The sequence below is a fragment of the Brassica napus genome, chromosome A10, assembly GCF_020379485.1.
Source record: "Brassica napus cultivar Da-Ae chromosome A10, Da-Ae, whole genome shotgun sequence".
NCBI lineage: Eukaryota > Viridiplantae > Streptophyta > Magnoliopsida > Brassicales > Brassicaceae > Brassica > Brassica napus.
Window position 1 is genome coordinate 6696412 of NC_063443.1, and position 26483 is coordinate 6722894.

The window sequence follows — 26483 nt, forward strand, 5'->3', positions numbered from 1 at the left end:
TTTTGGCACGGATTATCGATGATTCAAGACTCAGAAGCATGCCCCAATTTCTCAACTGAATTGGACGAGCTGCAGAAGCTGAAGAGCAGATTCTCAGAATTCTCTATTGTTTTTATTTCTCGATCTGAAAATGTATCGTCTGATTTATTAGCTAAGATAGCGAGATCCTTTCATAGGAACATGTATTACATTGGTTGTTCTATTCCAGTTTAGTTCCCCATACCGCCTCAAGCTTGAGTAATAAATCCACCGTTTGATTCCAAAAAAAAATATAATAAAAAATACGGCGTACACAGTCATATATACGGTTCTTTACTGTTTGGATGATGTACGGTAAATATAATTTTTAAATTCTATAGCCCATTATAGGAAAATATGGCATTAATTTACGGGGCAAATATTTTTTTTCATTTTTTTGACAAAAAATAAAAAAAATAATCACCCCACAAATTTGTAAAACCATTTTATATAATCATTATTTGTAGATTTTGGTTTTTTACTATTTTATTTTAAGGAAATCTTACTAAAAGATATAATATATTTTGAACGATAACAATGTATAACAAACCTTATATTTACTCTATTTATTCATTTTAAATAATTATGACTTATAAATCTTATTTTTTCAAAATATATATTTTATTTAATAAATCAATATAAAGTATATATGAACAATATTATATTATATTTAGTAAAAAAATATAAATAGTATATATTATATATAAACATTCTAAAGTTGTTCTCGTAACAGTGCTGAACAATTAATTTATTCACATGGGGCTGCAATCCTTGATGCTACTATTATTGTTGGATTTGAAAGACAGAAGACATTTAGGGACTACAAATAGACAGAAGGAGTTCTACGTTGACAATGCGTCGTTCTAAACGGTAGAGGAATGATTGCACCCTGCGGGAAAAGATCTGGAGAGTTTACCAAAGTATAGCATCGTTCAGCACCCAGCTGATATAGATCGACACTCATGGTTGGAGGAACTGTCATGTTGCATGATTGAGCTGGAACCAATTGAGAAGAGAATGTACAAGTCCAAGGCCTCACACCTTGATGTCCCTGAACATCTGAAACCACCTATCTGCATAGAAGAGGCTGCTGGTTTTCACAAACGAATGAAGAGGATACATGATCCTATGAAAATTTTTGGTTCGCTTCTCTATTTATGAAGTTGAATTTCCTATCCCACCAGATAAAAGTGTGTATCAAGGTTCTTACACTGTGATATTTGATGAGCCTCTTCATGAAGTAGCTCCTTAGAAAGGCTTGTGATATAAAAGTTACGTCGACCGAGACCCATCGGTACCATAAATACCACTTCGGTATTGCTTGAGACACCTTTGGAAATTCTAGAGCTTTTGAGATGTAAAACTGCACAGATTGATCAGAAGTTTAGCAACGGATGGAGGCTTTCCCACGGTGATATTAATCTCATCTTTTGACATAAAATAGATATTTGAGTTAGCTTTCCAATTCGATCGGGTTGAGGTCAATCAAGATACTGAATCAAAAGTTATGATTGTTTTACTGAAGAGTGGTCTTTCTGACGCGCGAAGAGAAGATGTCGAGAAAGAAGAAGTGTCGAATGACACTCAAGAGCGACGATCAACACTCCTCCAAATCAGCAAACCGACGATTTTTTTTAATAAAGTTTCAAAAATTGTAAATGTGCCCCCAAAGTTTCCATTATTTACAGAAGACCCCATTTTGTGTCTAGATCTTATACATAATGTTTTGTTAAGCCATTGGGGAGGCTATGCTTTTATTTTTTGACTTTCTTTTAGGATTTCCATTAGATTTGGAGAGAAGTGAAAAACTCCTTCAGATTTCTTTTGAAACTCCAGTTTTTATTTATTATATGATATTTATTATTTTTTTGTTTAGGTTTTCATCTATCATATCTGAGTAGAGCACTTGTTAGGTTTAAAGTTTTCTAGGGTTTGATGATCTTCTGAAATATAGAACTTCTAGGGTGTTATATTGTGTACTTCACATGATTGTCCTTATTTCTTGTTTCTACGATAATTAACTCAAAACCTGAACATAGGATAATTGGGGCACTCGAGAGCATGGTCAATTACATGAATAAAATCATGTTGAGCCAGGTTGTTAGGCGCATACGAGAGTTGGTTTAATTAAATTCGTGAACAAATCGATATGAACATTAATGCTTGTCTAAAAGTATTATCGATCAACACTCTATAGTATCCATTGACACTCTTCCTTAATTGGCATACGGAAGTTGGATTATAGGATTCAGACTTCTGATTAGACTAGCAGCGAGAGCAGGATATCTTTCTAATTTAATTTGATTTTGAGGGTCAAACCCTTAGTATCTATAGATTTAAGTTCTAATAACCTGCATGAAACCCAAATCTAGCATTTTTTTCATCGCTTACAACTCCTCTATTTACTTTCTTGGTATTTATATTCTTCAGCAGGGTTGAGCTCATCGGCTGCTCAGATCTGGTTCAGATCCGGTGTCTCAAAAGCGTTTGCGGTCGGGATTTTGATGATGGTGGTGCTAGAGAATAGCGGCTTCTCCTCTTTGGGTTTGTTCTAATTTATGTTCTCGTGTATCTGTCTGATATTGATTTTCTCTTTTTTCGCTAATTCCTTTAAGAGTGGTGCGCGTGTGACGTTGAGAAGCATGTCGGTACTTGTGTTCTCCTGTTTCTGGCGTTTGTTTAGGTTTTTTATTTTTTGGATCAAGAGTATTTTGCTCCTACTCTTCGAGTGGTACTTGGTAGAAGCGTGTGAGCTTCTTTGGGTTGGGTTCCATCTAGCATCAACATTAAACGCTAAGTTCAGCATTCCATCTACATACTTGGCCAACAACAATCCTCTCTCACCAGCAAGACAGATTTTTCCCTTCGTTCATCAAGTAAATGGAGGACGAAGAACTCATACATACCTCGCATGTAGATGGCCTCTAGATTACTGGATTGGTAGCACCTAAGCCTGAATGTCCTTAACAAATTAGCCTCATCAATCCAGTCATTCAAGTTAAAGAGATCTGCAGATCGGTAGAAGTATTCTTCTCTGCCAATTTGACTGAACCCGGAGAAAGCTACTCTTGCACTACTGAAGTCCCGGAGATGGCTTGTTGCTACCTTTGAGAGAATCTTATGAAGCATGGAAGGAGGGAGAGAAGCCAAGTTAAAGTTCGACATAGAGAGATATTTGTTTAATCAAGTAAATGGAGAAATTTTCGTTTACTTATTTGGAGAAGGTGATAAACCCTTTTATAATGAGGATGATCCTCTAACCGAAATACACGTAGTAGGGAAGTTCAACTGACGTGAAGAGATAAGTATAAACTGAGTATTTATTACCCAACTTAAGGGTGATTTGATAGACGCCTTGAGAAGACACGAGTTCAGAAGACACGACTCATCGGTGCGCATGGGTTGGATTTGAAACTTTGAAAAACTCTAATCGTTAAAGATATATAACTGTGTATAAGTAAGTGAAAGTAACTGATTTAGATTATCTAAATTCATGAAACTAAGCACAAATTAAAAATTTAGATTGTCTCAATATATGAAACTATGTAAAACATTAAGAAAATGTGATATTATATTGTTATAATTTGCTAGAAATAGCATCCGAAATAATAAATGAAAATTCTAATATCTTGGAACTTTATTTCATGTTATTTAATTCTCGATTTATTACCCCAACTATTCTGCAAGTTGTAACTCTTCCATTTAAGGGGAGACGGCTCAACGAGACACGAGTTCAGAAGACACGGCTTCTCTCTCCTACAGTCGCATCTCTTGGAATTGGAACTTTGTATAACTTTAACTTATTAAGATATATAACTATGCATAAGTAAGTGAAACTAAGTGATTTAGACTGTCTAAATTTATGAAACTAAGAAAAAAATAACAATTTAGATTGTATAAATATTTGAAACTATGTAAAACTTAACGAAATTTAGATAGTATATTGCTATATTTTGCAAGATATGATCAACATCCAAAAATTATTATACTTAGTGGCTATATTTAATGACATAAACTAGCAGTACATGAGATAATAAATGTAAAAGTTAATATTTAGTTTGAGAAAAATCCTGTAATTAATGATTCAAACAGTGGTGTGTCCATTTAAGGGTGATTTGATTGACTCCCCGAGAAAGCAAGACTTCTCTCACACGCCTTCTGACTCCAACAGTCGCATGTCTTGAATTTTGAAATTTGTATAACATTAATTTATTAAGATTTATAACTATGTATAAATAAATGAAACTAAGTTATTTAGATTGTCTAAATTTATGAAACTAAGAAAAACATAACAATTTAAATTGTATAAATATTTGAAACTATGTAAAACTTAACAAAATTTAGATAGTATATTATTATATTTTGATAGAAATGATCAGTATCCAAAACTTATTATACTTAGTGGATATTAATGACAAAAATTAGCAGTATATGAGATAATAAATGTAAATGTTAATATTTGGTTTGAGAAAAAATCTGTAACTAATGATTACATTACACTGTCTACAATAATCATCACCATTGCATTTAAACTCCACCACAGTAAGTTAAATCGTCTCCTTCAGTCCGGATATAACATCTCTCTGAAAAATTCACCAAAAAGAAAAGCAAAGAAAGGATTCATCATCTCCTCTCTCTCAACAAACAAGATGACACACTACAATAAGTTTTCTGAAGTTTCTTATAACCCCAAGATCACGTCTTGGCGTTTCAGAGTCAAAATACACAGGATCTACCCTTTCTATTCTTATGTTACCAGCAGTGGACCTTTCTATAAATATGTCCTAGCACATGAAGAGGTACGTGTTAAATCATCATCTCTCGAGTTTATTTATGTAGGGAACCAAGATGGAGATGACCATTTATGGGAATTCTGATAGGTTTCGAAGCCTAGAGAAGCAAGCGGGAAAATGGGTGGAAATCTTTCTGGTAGAAGTTAACCGTTCCTAACCAGGTTTCCATGCAACTAACTCTCAGTTCAATCTATCTGCTACGCGCAATACGCAAGTCCACATCATCGATCCTCTGAACAATCAGCTTTTCATGGACTTCAAGAACATTCATGCAATCCCTCACATGGACCACAGGGACCGAAACTATCTCATAGGTATGAATGCTACTAAAATTTAAATATATTCACATATTTAGATGTTAGTAACCGCAACAGTCGTATGTCTTGGATTCAGAACTTTGTATAGCTTTAATGTATTAACAATATAACTATGTATAAGTAAGTGAAACTAAGTGATTTAGATTATCTAAATTTATGAAACTAAGAAAAACGTAACACTTATCTGGTAGATACAATGGGAGTGGTGTTCAACACGGAAGCCCATTTCGATGATCCTGCAAGTCTAGGGATGGTGTTTTACATAAGGGACTACATGTAAGTAGAAAGTAACATATGATCAAAGCAAAATTTATCTATACAGTAATCGACGCACCTTTTTTATTCTGAATAGTGACAGTCTGATAAAATGTGTGGCAACTAGCGCTCATGCTTATGCCTTCCGGGATGGTCTTGAAAACATGAAAGGTCGTGGACAGGTGATTGTGGTCCTTAAGATGTGGAGGGTCTGAAAATTTTGGAGTAAGTGTAGTTTATGTGTCTAATTTTAAATGTGATAGTTCAGTAAAACGTTTACTAAACTCATTTATACAGATTATTTTGGTCATCCTGATCTATGGCTTGAGACCAAGGGTAGATTATCTGACTTCAGGTTCAATCCGCGTTTGCCGGAGGTTGAGGAGTTCAGGCAGTCTCTACTACGCAGTGACCCTTATGTTCAGCGATATGGGGTTGTAGGTCTTTTGTAAATCTTGTTGTTCTCAATGTTCTCCATCTTCGTACTTGTCTTGAACTTGGTGAAACTTTGTTTAAATGTTGGTGAAACTTCGTGGTTTTAACTTTTTCAATTTTCTAACTTCAAAAAAAAAGATGAACTACAAGTTCGTGCTCGTATAAACTGGTAAAAAATGTGTTTTCACTTAATCAATTTTCCAACTTTGTAAAATTTAGACAAAATTGAAATTCGCGTTCGTATAAATAGGTCAGACTTTGTGTTACTTTCACTTTCTCAATTGTCTAACATCGTACAAATTATAGAAACTTTTTCGATAGATCAAACTACATAGTTATCTAACTTCACATAACTTAGGAGAAACTTACAAAAAAACTTAGAAAAAAACAGAAATTAGCTGGAAGTCTCTTAGGAATTACTTCTTGTACATCATAATTCCTAGAACTAAAACACATCAAGAATAACACAACCTCCTGATATCTTTATCTTGGGCATCTTGGACTCCATTATTTTGGGACCTTCACTGAGTTCACCTTCACTCCTTATTGTTGCTTTGAGAAATTGAACTTCTTCTTCTAGCATTCGAACTTGGTAGTCCAACTGTTGTATCTCATCGGTGAAAGCTTCATCAACCCATTTGAGACGTGATTGTCGTTCTCAAGCTACAACGGCTTAAACATACCAATTAAAAGAAGAACGAGTAAGCCTTCAATAACTAAAGCTCAACGGATGTACCCTTAGTGACGCCGCATAGATACACCGATAATACGAGTGATATGGGCTTTGATTGGTTTTGGAGATGAGCTCAGTGATGCCCACCCCGCACCAACACTTACTAGGCATTCCTGGAGTTCGTACTCATCTCCGACTACCGGTCGTGGAAGATGAAGCAGACATCTCCATTATTTCTCTCTCGGGGTTGGGGGAGTTTGAATGAGAGAGAGATAAATTAGGGAAGGGGGAGAAAGGAGAAGAAAGCGAATGGGGAAAACAAAAAAAATATGTCTTTAATACTTCGATTAAACAATTTTGGAGTTTTAAAAAATTGGGAAGAGGGAAATTCGAAATTAGAAAAGCTGGGCGGAAAATTTTATCCAAGGATTTTCGTGGTAGAAGTTTCACCAAATTCTTAGTTTTACAGAAAACATCAAAGTTGTACTTTTTAATTATTTCCATTTATATTAGTTATACTCTACTTAAATGACTGATTTTATAGTTATACCAATTAAATTATGTTTCCTTGGTTCATTTCTCATACGATCATGTACACATAAACTTGATTTCCTGCCATAAGCAAATTTTTAAATGTAACGAGGTGAGTATTAACGAAAAAGCTATGAGAACTCAGTGTATTTTCTAAATGATTGCTAACAAGCAATGAGATGAAATTTTTATAATTCTGATTAGATCATAATTTTAATAATAAATCACCATCTTATTACTTCCATGACTTATTAACAAGTTTAGAATTTACAATCACTCAGTTTACCTATCGTAGTTATACCAGTAAAGAAAAAAAGTTTCATTTGGTTGTACAACACACAAATACAAATTTCACCTCACAACGTTCCCATATGATAAAAACATCAAAACTGAAAGTGAAAGGCTTACAACCTACTTTACATCAAAACTAAAAGCAAAAGGTTTACAACCTACTCCTCTTATGTTTCTTGTGGGGGTGTTCATCGTGTTTCAAACTAGTGCCCACATTCTCTTCTTCTCCATATCCACTCTCACACTCACTGTAATTCCTACTACAAGAGCTTTCTCCAACTCTTGATAGTTGCTCGGTTATTTGAACTATTTGCAATTCTTGGATGTCCTCCACATGCAAAATACTTCTTCTTTGGTCTCTATCCACTGATGTTAGATAAACAAACACATCTTCATCATCCAATATATATGATTGCCTCTTAGGTTCCACTACCAACGGAATGTAACCCAAATTGAGCCTCTTCGTTAAAGGATCTATTCCCATCTTCCTGCATACCCTCTCCTTCAACAATGAATAAGTGATCTCCTCCAATGTTGATGTCTTAAAAGATATAGCATATAAACGAGCATCGGTTGGAATCCATTCATAATCATCTTCAGCCTTCGAATAATGTCCATCATAATCAAAGTGTATGTTCGTCGAAAAATGACACATTGTCTGCAATATAAAAAAATTAAACCATTAAAGTTATACATGGTTATACAGTTATACCATTAAAGTTATACTTCGTTATACCATGTTACAGAGTTTTGTCAGTAATCAGCCCGTCTAATCTAACCAATTTTCTCCAAGTTTCAGAGTTCTAGATGTTTCTCTGAAAACCAAATAGTAGTCAGCTTTCTTTGATTCAATCGTCCTTTCATTCCCGACATTCAATCATACAGTTGTTGATTATCAATTGAGTAATAGACAGACCATCCACACTTTATGTTCCTTATACACAAATGAATAAGAAATTTTCCATTACTACGAATCGAGTCTTCAATTCAAAACCAAATTGTAATCAGTCTTGATTCCCGACATGCAATTATACAGTTGTTGATTATCGAATTCCCTAATAAACAGACCATCCAAACTTTTCGATCCTCGACTAGTTCATACACAAATATGAAATCTTCTATCCAAAATGGAATCCCTGTGAATAGAGTTAATCGTCTATGGTGGATGAGGATTTTAAAACGATTTGAGAGATACCATGTAAAACGGAATGAATAGCTCAATGATTCAGCATTCAAGCGATGCAACCGAGTTAGCAATTCGATGATAGCGAGGATGAACAGCACGACGAGGACGAGAGAGGATCGAGGGCTCGAGTGGAGGCTCGAGAGAGAGTAGAAGAATTGAATTCGATTAATTAATTATTTCATTAATTTAAGTTTAAATCAGCCAGGGGCACTTTCGACATTAACAACATTCCAAGAAAGTATCAGAATAGAAAAGAGTACGCCAGAATTCGTAAGAGTATGCCAGAATAATTTTTGTCTTAGATTATGACTAGCTCCCACGCAGAAAGAAAAGTCGTATTTAAAATCTTAATAACGTTGACTGCATGGGCACATGCACAACAATTTAATCGCGATCCTCCCTTTTTGTTATACAAAAATAATATCAATTGAACTCCAACTCTGAATTGGCAGTTAAGTAACGATAATTTATCATTTAATCTCTTGAAATTAATTGTAAAGTATTTAAAGGAAAAGTATTATCCGCTTTACTAAAGGTGATACTCATATCAGTATATAAACAACATAAACCAAACACAAAACATATCTATAACTACTGATGGACATTTCTACCCAGAGATTTGCCATGAACGGAAGAAGTATGAGACTACCTCCTGGGTTTCGGTTCGATCCGGATGATGAAGATCTTGTTTTCGAGTATCTAGCCAAGAAGGTCCTCCACCGTCCGATGGACTTCGACCTCCCTGAGCTCCGTTCTTGCAATGTTGATCCTTGGGACTTGCTAGGTTTGCTCCAAACTCTTCTCTCTAGTCATATTAAATGTATTGATTAATGTGGTCTAAAGAATGTATTTTACGTATACGTTGTTATAGGAGATAAGAACACGGAAATGTATTACTTTGTGAAGAAGGAAGAGCGAGAGAAGAAGAGAAGAGAGACGTTATCCGGTTACTGGGAAGAGTGTGAAGAAGAGGAAGTAATGGAATCTGGAGATCGTGGTTGTAATTATTTAGAAGGAAGGAAAAAGACATTTGCTTTCTATATTGGGCAAAGACCTCGTGGAACAATAACTCCATGGATAAAGTACGAGTTTCGGCTTCTTTCCTCTAGGGCTACACGGTGGTCATCGTCCTCTCTGCCTCGCGTAAGCCATGCGTCCACTCGTTCGTTCTCGTATTAGATTCGAGCGGTTATTTTAATGTTTTGATAGTTTTGGTTAATGTTTTGGGGGTTAAGGGTGCGGTAGAGAACTGGAGAGCGGTGAAGGTGATCGTAAAGGAAGAGAATGAGGAGGAGATCGAGGAGGATGAGCAGGCGTCGGATGAGTCAGATGGCGAAGAGGTTGTTCAAAGCCGGTGACGACCGATCGATGTCATGTTGATGCCACATGTATTATGTACGCAAATGGTTTTGTAAGTGGCAAATCATTTGAGTTTAGTTAGTAACTTGGTACTGATAGAATATAGGGAAGTATCTTAGATGAAAATGAGGCTGCTTAATTTGTCTTATTGGCTTCCAAGCCTTTTGGAATGTAATAGAGGATGTGTTGCGACATGTGGCTTTGACTCTCCTGTCTTATTTATCTTCTCCCAAATATATATTTAATTATCTATTATCCTATCATCAATAGCTATCTTGAATTCTAGATTCCTTAATATAAGAACCCTGAAATCCATATTTTAACTTCTTAGAAAAACATATACATGGTTAGTTCATGAAGGTTATTGACTAATTAATTATATAGATTTCAAATCCATATGGATGACAATAATAATTTATTCTTTTTTTTTTGAATGACTGTCCTTGGTTTATTATTTTCTACAGTATCACACAGTTCGAGATACTCGATAAAATAAAATAAAAGATTGAAGCAATGTTTTTTTTTTTTGTCACGAAAAGATTGAAGCAATGTAACTAGAATAATTACAGCTCTTAATTTGTTGGTTGTGTATGAGTTCAATTTAGGTTATTATTTTCATATTCTTTTGTACGCAAGTGGTTCAACTACTTTTATGTGCATCAATAGAACCAATAAATAATTTTTATTTTTGGTATTATATATACATAATATTAAGAGCTTCATAAGTAAATACGAAGAAGATTCTTCTAAAGTAAAAGATCAGGCAGGATACGTTGAACAATGCGTTGACGATTACAATAAATTAGTCATCGAAATTATCTGTAATTGAGGAGAGGCTAACTGTAAGTCAAAAATGACAACAAGAATGAATATGTCACTTAGATAAATTTGCCTTAATAAATCACTAGTTGCCAAATTTAGCAAATAAATTGCAACTAACCAACTAATTCATCATACAATCTCAACCCTTTAACAGTATCGCATCCTCTCCCTCTTCTTCATATATACTATCTTCCATTCATCACCCTCTCAATTAATTGGCTCTCTTCTCTCCTATTGTCTCCTTTTTTCTCAAGAATATACTCCCGCCACCCACGCGCCGCCGTATGATCTGTTTCGTGGCAGCGGTTAAATTATCTTTTTGTTATTTGTATTGATATGGGTTGCGGTGGTTCAAGGCTAGGAGGTGCAGCGGCGGCTAGAGCGGATGAGGGCGGCCTTGTCCCACTTCCGGCGGGAATACGTCCGCTTCTCCGGCGGAGATTAGAGGAGATGAAGAAACGGAGCCATGCAAACGTTTTTAAAGGGAACGATACGCTATCCAAGACGGAGCTTCTAAGGCACAACTCATCCGAGGACGGAGACGAGAAGGAGGAGAACGTCGACAGCTTGAAGTTATCGGCTAAGGTGGCTCCTACGCCTGATCATCACGTGGAAGAGAAGAAAGAGGTTATTTACGAGAAGATTTCGTCCATAGATGAGATTAAAGAGGAGAAAGAGGTTGTTAAGAAACAAGATGAGAAAAATGATGATGCCATCAACGTTAATAAAGAAGGAAATAATGGTACAAATCATGATGGGGTCCTCATTGCTAAGAAGGAAGGAGATGATGGTGTTGCTCATGATGATTGTATAAATCTTGATGAGGTCATCATTGCTAAGAAGGAAGGAAAAAAGGGTGTTGATCATGATGAAGGGAGGATGAGCAATTTAGATGAGAGGATGATATGTCCTGGATCTCCAAGCTTTAGGGTTTATTGCATCGATGTTGCTTCTGATGATGACGAAGAAGGTAAACCTTACGTTCTTAAATTTTTTTTAAGAAAACCTAAAGTTCTTAACGCCATTTTACATATATGCGTACCAAATAAAATTGTAATAAGGTGAAATACGCCATTTTACACCATCTAACCACATCGTGGTGGCCTAGTGGTTTCCATTGGAGGAGGAGTTGCCTTGTTAGTCCAAGCCAGGGATCGATTTTCCTATAGTGCGAAATTATTAGCTCCACATGTAGCTACGCAGATATGGATCCATGCTTACGGTCCATTTGAATACCCAGGAGAGGATCCATCCGTGAGTTACACCTCCCATCTGGGGGTTAGGTCTGTGTCTTTAATAGATTCAGATTTAACTCTTTTTAGGTTCAAAAAAAAAAAAATGGCAACATTAATCATAGCGACATGCAACGTTACACGTATGCATAAATTGCTGAAAATTCTTAAATCAAAAAACTATGCAGATATTACGTAAGATATGTTTTGTTTAGTTTTTATATGGTTTTCGATGCACAATAAGGTTCAAAATTGACTTCATTAAAACAAATTATCCATTGTCTTTTGCAGAAAAAGAAGGTGAAGTCCCGAGAAAGTCGATGGAAACCGAAAGCGTCATCATAGAACCAAAAGAGGTAAAATATCGTTTTACAACAATTTAAATGAATTACCAATAAACAAAAAGTGAATCACATTCATTCATTATACAATAGGAAGAAAGCATCGTGAAAAAGGAGAAAAGAGAAAGAAAAGGAAATATATTCGGAATAGCATTGCCAAGGAAGTATTTAGCTAATGTGACTGCACAGTGCTATGCAAATGCAGGATGCATGGGCAATAACACTCACACTCGTCGTGTGCAAGAGAAATCGAGCCAGTGAATAATATGTTTGCCATCTTTGAATTGATTTGTTGAGGGAAGAATAATGTGTGGTGTTCGTACGAGGCCAATGGATATTTAAAAACCACCCCAACATGGAAAACACTAATACCCTTTTAATTAGACCTTTATTTGTTTCGAGAGACGCTTGTTTAAGAATTTGTACACCTCTTCGTCTCTTTGTTTTCTCTCAGGATAAGTTAGTGTTTAACGAATTTTACCTTTTTACTTTCACGTGGATAAATGTAAGTAATTGAACGTGTGCAATGAGAAAATGTTGTCTATCTGTATTTTTATTTTTGTTTAAGTTTCGGCAGAAGATATGAAAATTGGAACTCGACTATGATCTGGTTACTCTTGCGGTTCATCTCTTTCGTCCAGTTGATGATGCCCTGACGGCAAGCATTGAGCTTAGCAATAACCGATCTTAGCGGATCCTGGTTCCACGTTTCCTCCACTAGGTCTATAACTTCCGCATTCTCTGTTAGGGTTCTATTGAACCGGAAGATACCTTGCTTTCTGGATCGCGATTTATTGGAGTATGTGAGCAGGGGTCTGTGATCACTGCCTTCAAAACGCAAGTAACTGCTTCGCCCCATAGGGAAGGCTTCTGACCAACTGCAGTTCGCCATGGATCTATCCAGACGTTATCTAATAAAATGACAGTATCATCTACCTCGCCACGAGAGATGATTGCCGGAGTGCTTAAGATCCCAAAGGCCGTTTTGTGAAACAAAGGAGCGAAAGGCTGTGAATGACCCTTCCCATCGTACTGGTCCTCCCACCTTCTCCTTGTTGTTTAGAATATCGTTGAAGTCACCCGTTAATAGCCATGGTACATCACTTCCTCTGCCAATCTGAGATACAGTATCCCAAAAATATGATCTATTTCCAACCTCAGGAGCTCCATAAATGAAGGAAACATAAGAAGAGGTTCCTTTGAATTTAATTTCAGCATCAATAATGTTTGGAGAAGATTTTAGTACATCCAAGGTCACTGCATCTCTCCAAAACAAAGATAAACCACCACTAAGGCCTAACGGTGGAACAAAGAAGTAACCAGAAAAATTTAACGACTGGAGCTTTTCCTTGATGAAGTTGTCTTGCTGTTTTGTCTCCATGAGGTACAGGATATCTGGAACGAAGGAACGATTGATATCCTTCAGACGTCGAATTGTCGAGGGGTTCCCCAACAATTCATCCCTGATTGCTAAAGCTCTGGCGATCCGGAAAGCGGTGCTTGAAGCGTTTATATCTAATGCGGACTCCCTATTAGTGTTATCTGATTCACAGGCGCTAGTGAAGCTATTCAAGACTAAGGGTTCTAGGACGGAATTGAACAATATCCTCACCGATATCTACTACTATAGCAGCCAGTTAAAGGCCTGCTCTATTTATTATATTTCTCGTTTATGTAATATTGAGGCTGACTTAGTGGCAAAGTTAGAGCTTGTATCTGTAAATTCATAATTCTCTAGAGGAGGCTAAACTTTTCTTTATGCAATGAAATCGTAGTTTGACCAAAAAAAAGATATGAAAATTAGAGTCAAAGAAGAAAAAATAATTTATGTTAGGGTAAAATTAAATCAATTCTTGGTAATACTATGAAAGGAAGAAATCAAAGTCTTCTTTTATTACCTTTATGATCAAAGTGTCCAGATACAACTTGTAAAATACGAAACCCTATGTAACGACCCGGTTCTCTGGTTCTCTAAACCAATCAGTTTATATATTAATTGTTTTTAAATCATATAAGTCTAGCTAGTCTTTTAATTTGATACATGTGTTGTTTACATATTTATTTATATATATAATAATAAATATCTCCTTCTTACCTTTTAATTAACCTAGCCGTCATCACGAAGAGGTGAAAGAAGTCTTCAATGTTGCCGTTCACCCCATCTCTCCTATGGTCAATTCCTCTTCTTCTCTTCTTATTTTGTTCCTCATGTCATGATCTGCTTCTGTTCGTTTGCTTGTGCTCGTGTGAGGGAAAGAGGTATGTCGCACCAGAGCCGATTGATGGAGGACGTGAGCAACGCCATAGTCACCGTCTCAACACCACCAGATGTGAAGCTGTACAACCGTGAGTAGAACGTCACCGGAAATGATGTCTTGATGTTGGAGATCCCGTCTTGTCAGTATCCGAGGAGAGATCTAGTCCTTGCTTGCCCAGAAGTTAGAAGTCTTACTCTTGCTTAATCGCTTAACCCTCATCAATCCATATTGAGTTTTATTTGTTTCTTGCGGTGAAAGCAATCCATCTGCTCGTGAACTTAAAATGTTCCTGTGCAGTGAGTAACCTTGAACTGGATACTTGACTTGTTAAGTGATCTATTCTTTAACCTAAGGGCGAGTCTTGTGGGGCAAGGTATATCAGCTTCCAGACCTTTTTTACACATCTTCGATATTCGCTAAGGTGAGGGTTACTCCGTTAAATCCAAAGCTAGTTTAGTATTACTATTATAGAAAGTCTAGTTTTGAAACATGATTTGTCTCTGTGAATCGAGTTTGTTTGAGAGTCTTGCTTGTTTATTCATTATTATTTGCTTGTTAAATTGAAAATATGATTATAGAGGATTCAACAGTTGACTTAATTGAATGAGTTAATAACTGTTACATATACACATAAGTCTGTTATAAGATTGCGGGGCACATACGTTGTGCTAACGGCGCATTGTGTGGAGATTGCGGGACACATAGACGTTTTGTGTTAGTGGCGCATTGTATGGAGATTGCAGGGTATATGGACGTCTATGCTAGCGGTGCATTGTATGGGATTGAAGGGTACAAAGACGTTGTACTAGCAGCGCATAGGTGATTACGGGGTACAAGGATGGACTCTTGTACTAGTGGCGCATAGAGTTATATATTTATATCCGTATAAGGGGAATGCAAAGTGTGTGATCTAGTTATGCACTATCAGCACATTTGATGTTTTGTCTGGTGTATTAGATACCGTGTTTGTTTCATGCTAGAGCTAGGCCTACATAGTCGTAATGCTATGTACTGAGTCAGTAGTTTGCGGTTTAGCATTCCATACCTCATTGAGTGACTCTCCTGTTGCTCATCCCTCTTTCTTTCTCCCTTTCAGGTGAGACCGACGGACATGAGTGATTGCTATCGGATTGGTGCTTTAGAAGTTTTATTTCTTTCTTTTTCAGACTTTCAGTTTTTATGCTTTTATCATTATTTTCGGGATTTATTATGTTATTTGGATTTATGGCTATTTATTGAATTTATAGAGTGTGGAGACGATTCATGAAGATTAATAAATGGAGATTTCAGGATTATTATTTATTATTTTATTTTTGAGAATACGGGTGTTACAATTTGGTATCATAGCGGAGTTCCGTCCCCGCTCTGACCCAGGAAGGCAATTTATGGGACTCGAATTTCAACGATTTTTAATGTTTCAGGATTGGGATATTTTTGAAAAAAAAATGACACCCTTCTGTCCAGTATTTTTCGGTTAGTTGTTAGTGTTTTTAACTTTTATATTTGCAGTAGAAGACCAAGTTTTGATTCGTTTCTATTGTTTGTTTTCTTATCCCGTGTTATTCAATCTTTTGTAGACGTTGAAGTTATTCTCGGGTTCTTGCTTGGAATTCCGTTTAAGTGTAGGAGAATTGTAACAACCCAATTCTGCGGTTCTATAAACCAATCAGTTTAGATATTAATTGTTTTTATATCAAATAAATCTAGCTAGTCTTTTAATTTGATACGTGAGTTGTTTACTTATATATATATAATAAAGATCTCTTTCTTACATTTTAACCTTGCCGTCATTACGAAGAGGTGAAAGAAGTCTTCAACGTTGCCGTTCACCCATCACTCCGATGGTCCATTCTTCTCCTTCTCTTCTTATTTTGTTCCTCATGTCTGCTTATGTTTGTTTGCTTGTGCTCTTGTGAGGGAAGGAGGTATGTCGCAGCAGAGCCGATTGTGGAGGACGTGAGCAATGCCGTATTCACCGTCTCAACACCACCAGATGTGGAGCTGTACAGCCGTGAGTAGAACGTCACCATAAATGATGTCTTGATGTTGGAGATCCCGTCTTGTCATTATCCGAGGAGAGATCTAGTCCTTGCGTGCCGAAGAAGTTAGAAGTCTTACTCTTGCTTAATCGCTTAACCCTCATCAGTCCATATTGAGTTTTATTTGTTTCTTGTGTTGCGGTGAAAGCAATCCATCTGCTCGTGAACTTAAAACATTCATGTGCAGTGAGTAACCATGAACTCCATGCTTGACTTGTGCAGCAAGTGATCTATTCTTTAACCTAGGGAGAGTCTTGTGGGACAAGGTATATCAGCTTCCGAACCTTTTTTACCCATCTTCGATATTGGCTAAGGTGAGGGCTACTGCGTTAAATCCCGAGCTAGTTTAGTACTACTATTATGGGAAGTCTAGTTTCGAAACATGATCCGTCTCTGTGAATCGAGTCTGTTTGAGAGTCTTGCTTGTTTGTTTATTTTTATTTGCTTGTTAAATTTGAAATAGGATAATAGAGGATTCGGTTGACTGAATCGAATGAGTTTATAACTGTTATATATATATACATAAGTCTGTTATGAGATTTCGGGGCATATAGATGTTGTGCTAACGGCGCATTGTGTGGAGATTATGGGACACAGAGACGTTTGTGTTAATGGTGCATTGTGTGGAGATTGCGGGGGCATATGAACGTCTACGCTAGCGGCGCATTGTATGGGGATTGCGGGGGTACAAAGAAGTTTGTACTAGCGGCACATAGGTTATTGCGGGGTACAAGGATGGACTCTTGTACTAGCAGCGCATAGAGTTATATATTTATATCTGTAAAAGGAGAATGCGGGGTGTGTGATTTAGTTATGCAATATCAGCGCATTTGATGTTTTATGTGGTGTATTAGATACCGTGTCTGTTTCATGCAAGAGCTAGGCCTACATAGTCGTATTGCGGTTTAGCATTCTATACCTCACTGAATGACTCCCCTGTTGCTCAACCCTCTTTCTTTCCCCTTTTCAGGTGAGACCAACAAGCAGGAGTTATTGCTATCGGATTGGTGCTTTGAAAGTTATATTTCTTTCTTTTTCAGACTTGCGGTTTTTATGCTTTTAGCGATATTTTCGGAATTTATTATGTTATTTGGATTTATGGCAATTTATTGGATTTATGGAGTGTGGAGACGATTCATGAAGATTAATAAATGGAGATTTCAAGATTATTATTTATTATTATTATTTTATTTTTGAGAATACGGGTGTTACAGTTTGGTATCAGAGCGGGGTTCTGTGCCGGCTCTGACCAGGGACGGCTATCTATAAGTCAACGATCTATATCCACATAGACTCTAGAATTACACAGTAGATTTATAGTCTTCGAAATAAAGCTAGACAATTAGATTTTAAGCAGTAAATGAAGTGGTGAAAAATGTAGTTGTTCTATTGGTTTGAGTTGAGGTTGTTAACAGTTGGGGAAATAGCTAGATTCATATATTATCTCAGGTATGATAAGTAAGCAACTTATTTGGGTTATTAGGGATTTATAGATATTAATTGTTCTCGAACTCAAATTTGGGTAAAATAAATTGGATTATCTATATCTAGATCTCAGATTTTAACTTGCGTTCTCACGAGAAAGTGTCCACTGATGATTCTTAAAGAATATTGATTGATACACTTTTCCATATATCGATCGAAACAACGATTGTCGTGTCGATCAATGCTTCTTCTAGAATGCTTTAAGAGCGAGATTTATTAGTGTTCTCTAACTTACTAGACCAACTTTCGTGTGTATCTAGTCAGTTAGATCATACTAATTTAGTAATAGGTATTGGTCCAAGCTATTGCTTGTCTCAATTAATCCTAGGATCTAAGTTAAAGGGTGATCAATCCTAAACTGAGCACTAAGAGCAACTAGATGAAGAACTATATTTTAAACACCCTAGCAACAGTTCATGTTAGCAATACATAAATCAACCTTATGAAAAACATAAATCTAACAGTAAGAGTACTCAGACATATTCATAAGAGACATAGTTATGATGGTCTGAATAATACTTTAAATAAATTAATAACAAGAGAAACAATAAATAGAGTAAAGATAGCAAGGGAGTTTAAGATCTTCTCTGTTATGAAGTTCAGATCTCTCTCTCCACTCCTAAGCTCTCTCTCCAATGGTAATTGGATTGCTTCTCTCCAAACTACATCTAAAAGGTCTCTAGGCAAGTTTGACTCTAAAATGGTACAAAACCCTAATAATATAGCCTAATAGGCGGGAAGGGACTTAAGATGTAATTATTGAAACTTTTGTGAAACTTGCAATCTTCTAATTTGTCATTAACTCCCGCGTGGTTTCGCTGTTGATCGATGGTAAGAACCTTCTGTCGATCGATTATTCTTGGTAATTGCCGCTCGATATTCTGATTCAATAATCGACTCCTTCTCTGTTTCCAGCAAAGCTCTCAAGAAGTCTCAAAATTGCCCCAAATATATCATTTTCCTCAAGTAAGTACCTGAACCTGTAATTACTCTAAAAAGGGTCAAAACCATATAAAAGACTCTAAAAACATATATAAATCATGGTTGAAAATGGGTAAAATCTATGACCTACCTACTCCCTCAGACTTACCATTTTGCTTGCTTTTAGCAAAATAAGAGCAGTTTCTCTAAGAGAGGTTTGAAAACAACTGGAACTCAGCTAATTTTTAAACATAGAATCATCACTTCTATAAATGTTGCTAACCGCATCAATGAAATCCTAACTTTAGAAGCACATCATACAATATCCTAGTATAGCAACCAAATTCATCTAGCTAACAACTCAACAAATCATGTCTGACGCTCTCCTTCACTAACCTCATTTCTTGCATAAATAAAAGTTTAGGCTTTACCTTGGGAATATCGGTCACAGGATGCAAGGATGCTCAAACAAGTATCTGGACCTGCATGTAAAAAGAAGTTTCTATCCTCTCTCTCTCTCTCTCTCTCTCTCTCTCTCTCTCTCTCTCTCTCTCTCCCTCCTTATTTCTCTCTCAGTCAAAGTCTGCTTTCATCACAGGATCATTGACCAAGATTGAACAAGCTTCCATGAATCAAGCTTTAATGGTTTTAACCACCAAATCATGTTCACTTCTTTTTGACCTATATGGTAGGATTCTTTGTCAATCAAGCCTTAATGGTTGTAGCCACCGAGTCCTGTTCGAATCTTTTACTTATAAAATTCTTATGAATCAAGCTTCAATGGTTGTAGCAACCAAGTCTTGTATGAATTCTTTTCCTAAACTATTATTATTATTGATATATATATATATATTTAAAAAAAAACATAATAGAGAGAGAGAGAGAGAGAGAGAGAGAGAGAGAGAGTGATAAATTTACACAAGGTTTTACCTTCCAGACTTGTTTGAAGTATCTGATCCCATGTATACCAAGCTCCAAGACAAGCAGTTGAGTCATATTAGGTTGGAGGTCAGATTTGGTTCCTTTAAACATTCTCAGCAAGTGTTGTCATAGTTGGCAGGTTGATCCACTTTAGTATCTTTAGTACTTTCTGCAGTCAGTGAGTCTAAGAGTGGCGCTATAGAGTGGTTAGATAACATGTACAAATTTAAAGAAGTTCATTGTCTCCTTCTTGACTCGATAAAACTCTTTTTTAGGAAACATTTTAATAAGAATCAAATAACAAACTAGTATCGGTAAATATCTCCCACAAACTTAAATTTCACTGTCCTCAGGGAGATTCAGTCTAAGATTGGTTAGAGAATAGATCATAAATACTTAGTTTGATGTTTGACAAGAGAAAATATTTTCGTAACCTTCTGTCTTGAGCATCGATCGACATAAGCACCTCTTTGTTGATCGATGACGCGGAGACAGAAATTTTTTGTGCTAGCTGCAAAGTGTTGAAGGGTCCAACTCATCACAATATGACTATTAGTCAGCGAGGTTAGCTCTGTTAGACAATCCAAACACATGCAAGATCAACAATAGATAAACTCAAGTCATAACATAATTGAATAAATCTGAAAAGAGATCCTAATAGTATGATAGCAAAATAGAACATAAGTAGATAGGGATAGAAATATGAGGACTAGTCCTCATCAGTAGTCTCGTCGGTGGTCTCCTCGGAGTCATCCCTACGCTGGCGTGATGGTCCTGCAGCTGATGGTGAGCTGGCTCTGGCACTCGCCCTGCTCGAACAGCGTCATCTCGATACTCTAGCCCAGATGGCGGTAAGAGCATCAACTACGACGCGCTGGAAATCTCCCTCAGGTCGTGTAGACATGTCTGGCATATGCGGGAATGGTGGGAGTGCTGGCTCTGGATACTCCTGATGAGGTCTTGCAGCTCTCTGTACAGTGTAGTGGCATGGAATGGTAGCTGGGTCACGGAGGAGGCACGGATCAGGGTGAAACTGGATGCTGGCGAGGCCATCTGAGAAGTCTGTGACTTAACGCCTGGGTAGCTCTATCAAGTATGTGCCATCCGCATCCCTGAAATTCTAGTAGGAACTATCCTTGAGACAATGTGCGCTCGTTAGGTGTGTTGTATTCATGTAGACGCGCTGGTCAACAGCCTCAGCCTCATCCAACGGTATCCTGCAGTGCATGAAGATCAGTGTGAGCAGACTCCCGACCGTCTACTTATTCGCTCCCGCTGTCTGGAATGGCTGCATCTTGAGCTTGACGAGGTGCTCAGCGAAAAGGGCTCCAAGGTTGGGCCACATGTCATCATCATCTGGGTCTGCTATACCTTCCATGTGAACCAGGCTCTTCACCGCATAGTAGACCAATGAAAGCTCATGCACCCGAACCTTGTTCGGTTCCATTTTGCACAACAGAGTGTTGGCAAGTACCTTGATGAAATAGCGCAGAGTCGGGTGACGAATGTCTGTGTGAGTTGCTGAGCCTGAGTCGAAATGGCCAGAAGCTATATGCTCCTAGAACTGTGAGCTCCCCACAAAACCGGGAACAGAGGCACGCTGATGCGCCTCAGTCCATGGATTTGTACATGGAACCGGACCAGAACGAAAATCAGGCCGTTTAGAACAACTCAGCCGATGTTCGTCTATCCATCCGTGCCGACCAGAACGATCGAGCCGTGTACCGTCTCGATCCTCTTACATCCGGAATGGAGCTTCGGCCAGATACACGACCAAACATCCGAACTGACCGTACCAGAGCTCGTCCTTCCCAGCCATCTTGACAAGCCAAAGCTAACAGGCGAGCCAGACTTGACTTGGATCGTGAGGTTTCCCAAAATGATTACGACTTTTCTCTCTTGGTCCGTTTGGCGCGAACCAAGTGTTCTAAAGACCGAAACGAAGGACTATCTCTCATGTCCGACACTCTTGGATTTCTATCATTCAGATTTCTCTAAGGCACAAATCATCAAGCTATCTGAAGACTTAGACTGCATCAGTGCACTGCTCGATCACCCGGCAGACTGTCCAGACCATCCCGTGTTCGTCCAGCTCCTTACCGCGACAACTCCAATTGGCCAGATGAATATGGACATCAGCCGAAGAGTCACTTTGACCAGATCTGATCTGAAGAGTTTATTTGACTGCCTTTCAACATTCTCAGTCAACTTTATTATTTCCTAAGTGTTTTATTAATGTCTTTCTTTGACTACAAGTAGTATAAATATGTAAACTCTTTCTCATTATCGATCAATCGATTCCAAACCACAATCGAAGACGGTAGTATCAAGAGGTCTTTCCGCAACCTTTTGTGTCGCCTCTCAAACCACCAAGCTCTCTCATCTTTGGCGAGTTCATATCCAAAATACTGTTGAGTGATCCTGTCCGAATCTAGGACGTATCAAAGTGGTATCAGAGCCACTCAACCGGTACTATCTTTTCATCTTCTCATCGTCTCATCTTCTCATCTTCCATTTTCTTCTAAATCTTTTCATCTTCTTCTTTCTATTTCAAATCAGGGCCATCTCTATACCAGTCACGAGTTTTTTTTTTTTAAAAGAGATCTATTTAAAAAAAAGAGATCTAACTTAAAAAAAAAAGATTCAAAAGTTCGATTAGTGGCTAGGTGGTGAAAGAAAAATCCTGCTGGCTGAGGAGAAATCCAGCCTTAGAGTGGTTAAAACGAATTTCAAAAACCAAAGTTCTTTTCTTTCTATCTAGTACTACCTCCGTTTGCTTGGAGATCGCAACTGGTTACTAGTCTTGTTCTCCTAGAACTTTGAGAGACAACTTGTTGAGTGACCATCCAAATTCCGAGAGAAACACTAGAGTTGGCGAGATCAAACACTTGAGTGTGTGAGGATTTTTGTGTTCTAATCTTTTGTGGTTAAGATTTTTATGAACTATGGACAGTGAAGAAGAAAGAAACCAAACCGGAAATTCCTTTGCTGGCTTATCTAACTTGCAGATGAGAGCTTTCAACGATTCTATGGCTAACCATATGAATGCAGGTTTGGAGCAGATCCATCAGAGACTTGATGATATCCAAGGTAGCCAACCGACTCGATCTAGAACCAGGAGAGATTTCCCACGGAGGAACGGCCGGCCTAGTGAAGAAGTCGGAGAGGAGGACCTTCACGATGATCGATTCATCAACCGCCCTAGGAGAGGTACACAAAACCATGATCAAGGTGATGTCAATTCTTTCGCTAGAACTGAACAAACTGATGAAGGTTTGGGTGGTGTGAAACTTAAAATCCCAACTTTTGATGGTAAAAACGATCCAGATGCTTTCCTTGAGTGGGAAAGAAAAATTGAACTTGTTTTTGATTGTCAAAATTTCTCTGAGTTGAAAAAGGTTAGATTGGTCGCAACTGATTTTTTTGGCTATGCTATTAACTGGTATGATCAAGTTATGACTCACAGGAGAAGGAATCGCGGACCACCAATCTTGACTTGGGACGAGCTCTCGGCTTTGATGAGGAGACAGTTTGTTCCAGAACATTACCACTGGGAACTCCACCAACGAATAAGACGTTTGCTTCAAGGAACCAAATCCGTGGACGACTATCACCAAGAGATAGAGATCTTGATGCTCAAGGCGGATGTGGACGAGCCCTTGGACGCCACTATGGCCCGATTCCTTTCAGGTGTCAACCGAGACATTCAAGATCAAATGGAGCTTCATGAGTATGTTAGTATGGAACAAATGCTACAGAAGGCCATTCTGATCGAGCAGCAAGCCAAAAGAAAGAGCTACTTTAAACCGGCCTTTGCTTCCAAACCTAGCTATCAAGACAAAGCTAAGTCTCCGATCACAGCAAATACTGCTTTTAAGACTAATGCCCTGGCTCGTGTTGATAAAGGTAAAGCAGTTGAGACTAACATCCGGGCAAGAGACATTCGGTGCAATAGATGTCAGGGTCTTGGCCACTATGCCAGAAAATGTCCAAACCAGAAAGTGATGATCCTCTTGGAGAATGGAGAAGTTGAGTCCGAGGATGATAAGGACGACTGGACGATAAAGAAGATCACGGTCCTATTTTTGATGAGGAAGAAGAGTCCTTCAACTACCCACACCAAGGACCACTCCTAGTCGCCAGGAGATCAATGGATGAAGGCCTTGGTCCGATCTTTGAAGAACACTCGGACACAGACCTAGACCCGACCTTTGATGAGACACTTGAGCCGATCTTTGATGATGAGAATGGACACCTCGATACCCAGCTCATGGTCCACTTCTTGTTACCAGGAGAACATCGAGTGTTCAACCCAAAACTAATGAATGAGAACAAAGGGAGAATCTTTTTCATTCTCGATGTTTAGTTTCAGAAAAAGTTTGTTCCTTGATTATTGATGGTGGAAGTTGCACTAATGTTGCTAGTGATTCTCTTGTCAGGAAGCTTGGACTCGTAACCAAACCACTTCCTCGACCTTTCAGGTTGGAATGGCTGAACGAAACTGGCGAACAGTATGTGGGGGAACAGGTCGTGGTCCCTCTCACTATTGGTCGATATGAGGATGAAGTCCTTTGCAACGTCCTTCCCATGGAGGCATATCCTGCTAGGACGACCATGGCAGTTTGATAAGAAGACAATACATGACGGTTACACCAACCGACACTCTTTTGATCATAATGGAAAGAAGATCACCTTGGTTCCTCTCTCACCGGCCGAAGTCCAGGATCAGCTCCAGCTGAAGAAGAGCCAATACAAAGAGCCTAAACAATCCGAACCTGAGGTATCTCCTAGGAACTCAAACTTCTTTATCAAGGGAAGCCAGGTAAAGAAATCCTTATGCTCACAACAGCCATTTCTCTTGCTTGTTTACAAAGAAACTCTAATGGCTTCCTCTTCTAACATTGCACCTGAAATTCCGAGTGATCTGACATATGTTTTGCAGGAATTCTCTGATGTGTTTCCAGATGAAAACCCTAAGGCTTTGTCACCAGTAAGAGGTATTGAGCACCAGATTAACTTCGTCCCGTGTGCGTCTCTTCCAAACCGGCCAGCTTACCGAACCAACCCAGTGGAGACAAAGGAACTTCAGAGACAGATTGGAGAGCTTCTTGAGAAGGGATACATCAGGGAGAGCCTTAGCCCATGTGCCATTCCTATCCTCCTTGTGCCCAAAAAGGATGGCTCTTGGCGCATGTGCGTGGACTGCCGAGCCATCAACAACATTACGGTAAAGTATAGGTGATACCACTCAAATTACCCTAAGGAGTGTTACTCTCATCAAAATAGGTTCAGATGTAGTACTTAGGGATCAAATCCACAAGGAGCTAGGAAACAATTAAATCTACTGTTTATTAATTCTAAAGGTTGTAATGTTTTAAATAAAATAGCAATAGTGACTAGCGAGTAAATGATAAATGTAACTTAGGTTGGAAATGATATTAGATGCAGAGCCACTATTCAGGTGTTGGAGATTATAATTCCTATAGATGCCTAACTGTTGCATGCATGATATATTAGAGCTCATTCGCTTAACTCAGTGATCAGCTGTCGCATGTACCACTGGTTAACAGACTAGATCTCGTGTCTCACCGGTTAGATGCAGACACAAGAGAGTGTCGATCGATAGTCTATTAAGACGTCGACCGATACACTTTTGCCAACATCGATCGATTGTCAGTTGAGGACATCGATCGATGGGTTCTAGCCAGGCCTATGCGCGAGTATGAAAATGCTCTACTAAGATTCTAAATTGGCGGTTAGCCCTCTCTAGCAATCCTAATATGATAGATAGATTTCAGGATGGGATAACAAGGGTGCTTGAATATGCAATCCTATGATCATGTTCTAGTTAGCTAGGCTAAAACAAGCAATGAGTACAAATCTATCATGAATATCACAACAAGGCAGATCTATAGTTTGAGGCTAATCCCACAAACCTATCTGAACCCTGGATCTAACAGTTGAACTACTCAGACATAGCAAAGCAATTCATATCAATGGATAAATAGAAACTCATGGAATACATGATAGGGAAAATGAAACAAGGAGTTCCAATCACAAGTGATCTTCTCTCCCAAATGAAACTTGTAACAAAACTAGGTCTAGAAAAGAAAAGCTCTCTCTACCGTCAAACACTTAGGGAGTATATATTCTACTAGGTTAAAAACTCGTCAGGACATTTTGGTAATTTGGCTTGGCCTTGGTTTTTAAGTCTGCTGAATCCAAAATGTCGCGTCTGGTGTCTCGACATCGATCGACGGTACATGTGTACATCGATCAATATTAATCTTCATCTGACGAGGCATTTCCTGATATCGATCGTCAGCACTGATGCGTATCGATCGATTATTCTTCCTCTCGCCGACCTCTAAATGGTCAGCTCGGGTGAAATGTCCTTTATGCTTCAAAATGCTCCAAAGTCATAGCTTTACTCCGAAATGCACCTGAACCTGAAAACATACCTAGAAGAGTAGAAAACATAGATATATATGTAGTAAAATAGTAATATACCATGGATAAAAATGGGTCAAATCCACTCCCCCAGACTTACCCTTTTGCTTATCCTCAAGCAAAACATACAGGCAGTCTCTCTGAAAGAGGTTTGAA

General features: G+C 38.1%; 2 protein-coding genes across 2 annotated transcripts; both read left to right on the plus strand.

Moving 5' to 3' along the window:
• Positions 1-9067: 9067 nt before the first annotated feature.
• On the plus strand, positions 9068-10121 carry LOC111215371 (NAC domain-containing protein 41). Its single transcript, XM_022718842.2, has 3 exons — positions 9068-9283; positions 9371-9642; positions 9735-10121. Exons 1-3 carry the CDS (start codon positions 9097-9099, stop codon positions 9855-9857), a joined length of 582 nt encoding a protein of 193 aa, XP_022574563.2. The 5' UTR covers positions 9068-9096; the 3' UTR covers positions 9858-10121.
• Positions 10122-10525: 404 nt separating this feature from the next.
• Positions 10526-13581, plus strand: LOC111215073. The gene is made up of 3 exons (XM_022718225.2): positions 10526-11650; positions 12204-12268; positions 12347-13581. The coding sequence occupies exons 1-3, from the start codon at positions 11017-11019 to the stop codon at positions 12512-12514; spliced, it is 867 nt and encodes a 288-aa protein (XP_022573946.2). The 5' UTR covers positions 10526-11016; the 3' UTR covers positions 12515-13581.
• The last annotated feature ends 12902 nt before the right edge of the window (positions 13582-26483 follow it).